This window comes from Tupaia chinensis, unplaced genomic scaffold, assembly GCF_000334495.1.
Source record: "Tupaia chinensis unplaced genomic scaffold, TupChi_1.0 Scaffold000041_1, whole genome shotgun sequence".
In the NCBI taxonomy this organism is placed as follows: domain Eukaryota; kingdom Metazoa; phylum Chordata; class Mammalia; order Scandentia; family Tupaiidae; genus Tupaia; species Tupaia belangeri.
In genome coordinates, this window is record NW_006159496.1 from 32,625 (window position 1) to 40,570 (window position 7,946).

A 7,946-nucleotide genomic window follows, 5' to 3' on the forward strand; every position below is an offset into this window, starting at 1 on the left:
ACAACATATTCTGGTAAAATTATTCCAGAAGGTCTCAAGTTGTGTCTTCTGAGATGTGGCCTGGTTTCCTTTCCTGAGTCAGACTGTCTCTGACTTGGTGGATCAAAATTACAGTGTCCTCTTCCCTAAGTCCAAGAAGAGTTTAATGTATCTTTTTAGCAAGACATGAAGAGCTTGCCTACCAGCCTTCTAGACAGCATACTTCAGCATTCATCTCTTACTACCTCAGCTATTCTGGCTTTTGGAGTTTGGATGAGACTATACACTGAGGCTAGCTTGATGGATAGAATCTATACACTGTCAAAAAACAATCTTTGATGCTACCTGGAAAAAAGGACTCTTGTCATTCCAGGTGATGGAGGGTGCCAGGACCCGTAGTGTGCCTTCAAAGACTATTCCAGATGTATGCCAGCACTGTTCCTGTTTAGCTCTCATAGTATTTGTTGTTGTAAGGGCAATTCATGTAAAGGAGAGAGCTACATCAGTCTGGAGTTCAGGAACCACAGTGAAACATTGCTGAAGATATAGGCAAATGCACCACTTCTGTGGGCAATCACTGAAGTTCAAAGGACATTGCTCAAAAATAAGAATTAGCAAGAGCGTTAGTATGAGAGGTATCTTCATAAAAGAATAAGCTCTGGGCCAGCAGGTGGTGTGGTGGTTAGGACAGCTGCAGTCTTCATGGGGAACTGTGTGATCTGAATCCCAATTCAGTGACTTGAAAAGGAACAAGGCCAGCAGGTGGCATGATGGTTAAGGTGCTGGACTCTCACATGCCTGACCACAGTTCAAGTCCATGACCCAGCAGCTTGAAAATCATGTTGGGTGCATGTGTATGTGTGCCCAAAATCCCAAGAGGAAAATGAAAGAGAAGGAATTGTAGAATTGTCAGTCCCTTTCCCTGACCCCCATGGGTGATTTCTCACTTTTCTTCTCTCTCTCTCTTTCTCTCCCTCTCCAGTGAGCTCACATACTCTATGGCAAAAGCAAACCAGCAAGAAAAAGAAGAGAGAGAGAGAGAGAGAGAGAGAGAGAGAGAGAAAAGAAGAGAGAGAGAGAGAGAAAGAAAGAAATAGAAAAACATACAAGGCACATATATTTGTGTATCCCACACGCTTAGAGGAGGATGGAGTGGAAGGGATTGTGGCATGGCCATACCCCATGGGAACAGGATGATTTCTCACTTTGCCTGTCTCTCTCTCTTCAGCAAGTGCACATGCCCTATACCAATAAATAAATAAGCCTACAGAGACATCTGCTATGAACATGGATCAGTGTTGGCTGCAAATTTTGGAGAATCTCGTCTACCTCCCCACTCTGCTGGCCTTGAGTTCACCACCCTGAACTTGCCATAGGAACACAAGTGTGTGGAGAATACCTGGGAGAACAGTCGTTGCCTTATTCTCTTTGTAACTGGGGTCCTCCCTGGCTACACATGGAGCAGAGGAGACATCCTGATCATCCAACAAGAAGGTGGTGCAGTAGGGAGGCTGCTGGGATTCATACAGGTCATGGAGCCTGGAGGAAGTCTCACGGCCTTCATCAGATGAGTCCTGCAAGACTTCATTCACATTCACCTCCCGTACGCCACTGCTCAGAGCGATGAGACAAAGAATATAGTTAGGGCATGAGGGCTGGGAGACCACCGTTCTCCATGGTCCTGATTGAAGTCATAGGGAATGGTTGCACAAGGGAAAGAACAGCGTATTCAAAGAGTAGGAAAACAAATTCCCCTGATGAGAAAAGAGTGTGGTGGCCTGAGGGGAGGAGGGAGAGTAAAGGAGATGCTCAGTGGGCTCTGATTAGGTCCGAGTGTTAAGGACGGAGACTCAACTGTGCCCATGTGGTACGGTCTCTGCATGCAGTGCCCACAGAGGCCCAGCAGTGGCACGACCTTGTGAGTAGACTGCACTGCATGTTGCATGCAGCAGGCCAGTGAGTACAGGCTCCCGAGGGAGGAGTTCTCAGAGGTCTGGGCCTTCTAGGCCTCTTCTCACCAGTACTGTGACATGGCCTTTTTGCCTGGTCACATTTCTTGTCATGCTTTCCCTGCCAAAAATAAACTCTGGTGAAAAATAAGTTTGACCAGAACAGAGAACAGGGAGATTCTGTGGTATGAAAATATTCATCCAACCTCTTCATTTCCCTTTCATAAAACTGACAATTTCTACAAAGATCCTAGATGGCCTGGCCAGTTTCACATTACTTGAATTAATGGAATTGTTTCTGCATTTTTCTTTCCCATTTTATGTAAAATCTAGGGCTACTTTGGACCTCTTGGTCTGTTCATACAGGTCCTTCCCCATATGGTGACCCTCCTCTCCTAGGTCCCACCTGTCCATTGGTACCTGGGGGCTGGTGGTTCTTTTTCAGTTTGATCCTCCTCAGTTTCTTGGACTTCTGCATACAAATTCAGAAATGCCAAGTGAGACCTCAGGTAGTTCCATATGACCCATTACAAACACAGTGGGCTACTAATTGTAAGAAATCAGCTTTGGCTGTTGTAGGAGGAGAAATTCTTTCTATGAGCAAGTTCCTATAAACAGCAACATTCCCACCAATGGCTGCTCCCATAACAAGTACCTCAAGAGACCCCAAAGAGGGAGTGTCTGTTTTCCTTGAAGTGCATTTTTGACATTTCATTCCCACATGTGATGATTAAAGCCACCATATGGTATGTCTTTGACAGATGAGGAGACAGAAATTCAGGAGGGTAAATTACTCGCCCACAGTTAATAAAGACAGCAGTCAATACAGAGCCTGGCAAGTTTCATTCTTAGTCCAGGACCATTGTGACTTTTTTTTTTTTTTTTTTTTTAGAGATTTTCACTGTAGGGCGCGTGTGCTCGCCAGACAGACAGAGAGAGACATAGAGACAGAAAGCGAGAAATCACCCCCCAGGGGGGATGGTCACGCCGCAATCCCTTCTCCTCCATTCTCCTCTCGGGATCTTGGGCACGCACGCACACGCGCCCGGCGTGACTTTTAAGCCACCGGGTCCGGGACACGAACCGTGGTCGACTATGTGGGAGTCCAGCGACACAGCCATTACGCTAACTGCTGGTTCCCCATTGTGACTTTTAACAGCCCCTCCCACATGCTGCTTCTCTTCTCCAACAGTGGATGGATGCTTTCTCGCCCAAAGTCTGTATTCTATCAGGGAGGAACAACGCAGCTGGAGTGCTTGACCTCCACCCTGTGCTTTTCTCTCCCATGTTTCCACCTGGCCTGATCTGATCCTGTCATGGCACTAAATGGAATGTGGAACATAGAAAGCAGATCATTAGGTTTGTTTTGTTTTGTTTTTGTTTTTGTTTTTGTTTTTGTTTTTAAGTCACTTTATGAGTGAGTGTCTTGTGAGGGAGGACCCTAAGAGTGCTTCAGTGGAATCAGGACTTGTGGCCACCTTACCTGGGCTGAGCTTGCAGGCAAGGCACTCTGCCAGCCTGTGCCCCTCAGCCAGTTGCTCTTGGAAGTCCTGCCTCTGGTGGTTGTTACTGTTGAGGAGGTCCCTGAGATGTTGAAGGAGTAGTAAAGAGATACGTCTCCCTTCCTGTAACTGTTCCCTTAACATGGTCAGTTCTTCATCTTGAGATTGAATTACAATATTGCATTCTCTAAGGTGGGACAGAGAGAAGATTTAGGAATGGAAAGACTTAATGATGACTGAAACAAGCCAGACTATGAAAGACAGGCATTGTATGTCCCTGTTTAATATATACTGAATGTCTGTTCTTTATAGCAGAAACTGAAAGATTGGAAAGTATAATGGCAGGGAGGGCAACTGTAGATACTAGAGACAGTGTATCAGGGTGTGAATAACGGGGGTGGTGGAGAAGTAGTGAGTGGGAGGGAGGGAATCAGGGAAAAAACAAACAAAACACTTAATAAATTTAAGTGAAAAGTTATCTGTTGATGATAGTGTATATGGTAATGTCTTTGACTTGACTAATATGCACTCTATTGATGCTGGGGAAAAACATCTTGTACAATGTAAAGATGTACAGTAATTAAATAGAATTTTTGTTTTAAAGTTCAAAGAGTTGAACAACAGATTGAGATTTGACAGAGATTTCTGTGAGGTGTCCCTAAAGTTCTTTGCAAGCCAAATTTCAGCACATGTTTGGGGGTCTCTGTGGCCAACAGAAAGGATATAAAATGGAAGCCTCATCTGTATCAGAAAGTGCCCCTGTAAGACTTCTTGGTATTCTCCACAGCTGTTTCTTCTGTAGTCACACCCAGGTGTCTTTCTAAATCTGTTTCATAAATATGTACCTTCAGTTCCTCATTTTGGCCACAGATATCTAATGTAAAAACCCATATAGTGCAGTATGTGCTCATGGGCACAAAGCCACACACGGAAATGAGAACATGGACAGCCTGTCTTAATTAGAAAGATAAAGAAGAAAAGAATGGCAGGAATGAAAAGACAAGATTGTTTCAATGAAAGAAAGATCAGAAGCCACAGTCAGGATATGATTTTGATTAAGAGTAAATTAAGCAATGATTATACAAAATTGGGACTATACTAATAAATACCACTGAGTTGTCTGCTTTTAATCTCATATAAATTTTAACCAACAAATATAAAAAGGAATAAACAAACACTTGAGTAACAATTGTTGTCCCCAATCTGCCATCTTTCCATTCTCCACCTATTTCATAAATATTTGTGCCTCCCATGTAAATTTCTGCCCTTCCCCGGCCCAAGTAGGATCTTGGTTTTCTCAGTGAAGCCACCCCACTTTAGAGATACATACACCTTTCCACCAGCCTGTCCTGTACAGAGATGACTTACCTCAGCCTCTCAGCCAACGAGGTTCTCTCTGCCAGCAGCTCTTCCTCAATCTGCAGCTTCTCCCCCAGCATGGATCCAATGATATCTTTGCCCTCACGTTCTGAGAAATGACAGACACTGCCTCAGTGCACAAGAAGACATACTGCCACGGTCACTGCCTTCAGGAGAGGAGGCAGGGTCCATCCTAAGGTAATTTTAGCCCTAGTTCTAGGCTCTGTGTGAGTGCGTGTGTGTTGGGGTGGGGGCCCTTTCCATATCTGTGTTTCTCACCCTCCCAGTGACAGGACAACACTTGGGAAGACCCCTAAGACTAAAAGGCTGAACATTCCTTTGAGCTCAGTATTTCAAATACAAACAGGAGTCACAAAATACCACATCTAGATACACCTGAGTGCAATCTAAGAGGGAAGACCTTAAGGACCTGAAAGAAATACGGCAAACACTAAGAAAGCTTATGGTAAGAAGTACTAGAACCATGAACAGCCAGTGGTCACTCTATGCCAAGGTTTGTGGTGAGAGCTGCTTTACAAGAATTAGGGAATGTATTCTATGACGTAAAAGAAGTGGGGCTGCTGTATACTCTATTAACAGGAAAGGACACCGGAGTGTGGAGGAGAGAGCCAACTTGGAACCCAGGAGACTGGCCCAGGGTTCCGGCTCTGCCTATTGTGTTACCTTGACAAGGATGTAGGTCATCTCTTTCTTGTTCAACATTGAATTTTTCTCCTACAGATATATTAGGGGAAAGCTGTTAAGAAAACATAGTTTGGGGGCCAGTAGGTGGTGTAGTGGTTAAGGCGCTGGACTCCCATATGGCTTTTTGCAGTTCAGGTCCTCAACCAGTGGCCTGAAAATCATGCCAGGTGCATGTACATGCATGCCCAAGATCATGGGAAGAGAATGGATTAGAAGGGATTTCAGTGTGACCATACCCCTTGTGGGGTGATTTCTCACTTTCTCTCTCACTATCTCTGTCTCTGTCTCTCTCTCTCTCCAGCAAGTGCATATGCTATAAGGCAAAAACCTCTTTTAAAAAAATCCTTAGAGGAGAATGAAGGAGAAGGAATTGGGGGTGATTTCTCACTTTCTCTCTGTCTCTGTGTCTCCAGTGAGTACATGCACTGTATAGCAGAAATATCACTTTTAAAAATAAAACAAAACAAAACATAGTTTTTAAACTAAAACTCATCCCTTAAATTCTTTAATAGGCTTCAATTTTTATTTTTCTCTGTAAGTGCTTTTTTGTTTTAAAACATTCCTCCAATAAGTTAATAGGAGAATGATGCGTGGGTTGAAATCAGGGCTGGCTGGATTCCTTGAACTCCTTATTGTGCATATGCCCATCTCCACTATCCCTTCCCTCAGTCCCCTCACTGAACTGGCCAATGTGTTTCCAGGTACCAGGCTGGCTGTGGGAGGGAAGGGCCTGTCCCACACACAGACGCAGGTTTTCACTGGGGCTGATGGTCTCCTCCATGTACCCCTGTCTTCACTGTGTCACATGTCTCATGTCTCAGATCCTCAGGGTTCCTCTGAACCTTCTAGTTGTCCTGCCTCCCTAAGTTCCATGGGGAGACAGATTGTGGCTATGCCCAGAAACACCTTCAGTTTCATCAGTGTCAAAGACTTGTTGGACTCACAGGTAAAAAAGAGTCTGTGCTCCAGAAAGCAGGACTTCCCATTCACCAAGGCTGTCCCTTTTGAGGTGTCACTTCAAGATACAAAAGTTTCGGTTGCAGCAAACTTATCTTTACGCTCCTTTAATGCAAGCACTGTGAAATGCCATCCTGTTTTCCCCAGTGTAATCTATACAGTCCTTTTCTGAGGGGCCTCTGCAGAAGCTCCAGTTGGATGGAAGTTCGTCAGTGCCAGACATTTACAGCAACAGTGTCGTTACGTAGCTGTGAATTCTGACACACTGCAGAGAACATCCTAATAGAAATGGATCAGCCTGCTCCTGAGAAAAATGGGCAGTTCTGTGCCTGCAGCAGAAATCTGCAACTGGGTTTCAGCTCTTGTCCCACCTTCAACTCACTAGAATCTTGTAAGGATTTCCATTCTCATAGGTTGAGGGTAAAAGTCCCACTTCCTCCTTCTTAAGAGGATGGCAGAATATAATTTATGTCTATGAGGAAGGAGAATTAAGTCTATGGTTTCTCAGAAAGAAGACACATAACCACTCATCAGACTGGTGATGGTGAACCTAGAGAACTTACTAGATTTTTGCAGCCGGTAGGCCAGGGAGGAGGCAGTAGCCTCCAGTGCAGGAAATTTCTCTTTTGGATCTTGGTACTGCTGTTCACTCATTGCTGGTTGGGAATGCGATTGCTGATCGACCTCCAAGATGTTCCTTTCTGCCTTGGACTCAGACAGAGGGCTGAGGGATACAGCCATGGTGATGCCTGCGGTCCCAGGCAAAAACCTCTGGATGGTGGCAGAGACTGGGGAGAAGAAACCCAAACACATGATGAGTTAAAAACAAGAGGGGGGACCAGAAGGTGGCATGGTAGTTAAGGCACTGGATATTCCTACGTGGCTGACCATGGCTCAAGTCCCAGAAGTGGCAGCTTACTTTCTCATTTTCTCTTTCTCTCTGTCTCTCTCTGGTCAAACTAAAATAAGTGAATGAATAAATATAATTAAATAAAATAATTTAAAAAAACAAGGGGGGGGGACCAGCTGTTAGCATAATGGCTGTGTCACTGGACTCCCACGTAGTCGACCACAGTTCGCGTCCCAAACCCGGTGGTTTAAAACTCGCGCCGGGCAAGGCTGCCCACTTTCTCCACTGCTCTTTAATATAGTACTGGAAGTCTTAGCTATTGCAGTCAGAGAAGAGAACAATATTAAAGGCATTCGAATAGGCAAAGAAGAGTTGAAAATATCTTTCTCTCCTGAAGGTCACCAGTGACAGGGACCAAGCCCTGAGTACTCCTCTCAGTACTGGCGTATCCCTGTGCTCTCTCACAAACACATCTCTCTTTCCCCAAATGTTACAATCTGTATCAAACGACTCATTATGGTGTGTAATGAACATCATCGAGGAGAAATAATTTCCTAGACTTTATTTTATTATTGGCTATAAGAAGTCACCCCACTAGTCTTTGAACAGTAAACAGATCTTAATGCCTTCCCTTGAGTGAAAAAT

General features: G+C 44.6%; 1 protein-coding gene across 1 annotated transcript in view; it reads right to left on the reverse strand.

Moving 5' to 3' along the window:
- Positions 1-7,105, reverse strand: part of LOC102478654 (uncharacterized) — a 22,396-nt gene extending 15,291 nt beyond the window's left edge. Inside the window, exons 1-3 of the mRNA XM_006140687.1 lie at positions 7,015-7,105; positions 4,799-4,898; positions 1,379-1,590 (exon numbers count right to left, since the gene is read on the reverse strand). Coding sequence (XP_006140749.1) covers positions 1,379-1,590; positions 4,799-4,898; positions 7,015-7,105 — 403 coding nt within the window. The remainder of the gene's footprint in view (positions 1-1,378; positions 1,591-4,798; positions 4,899-7,014) is intronic.
- Between the last annotated feature and the right edge of the window lie 841 nt (positions 7,106-7,946).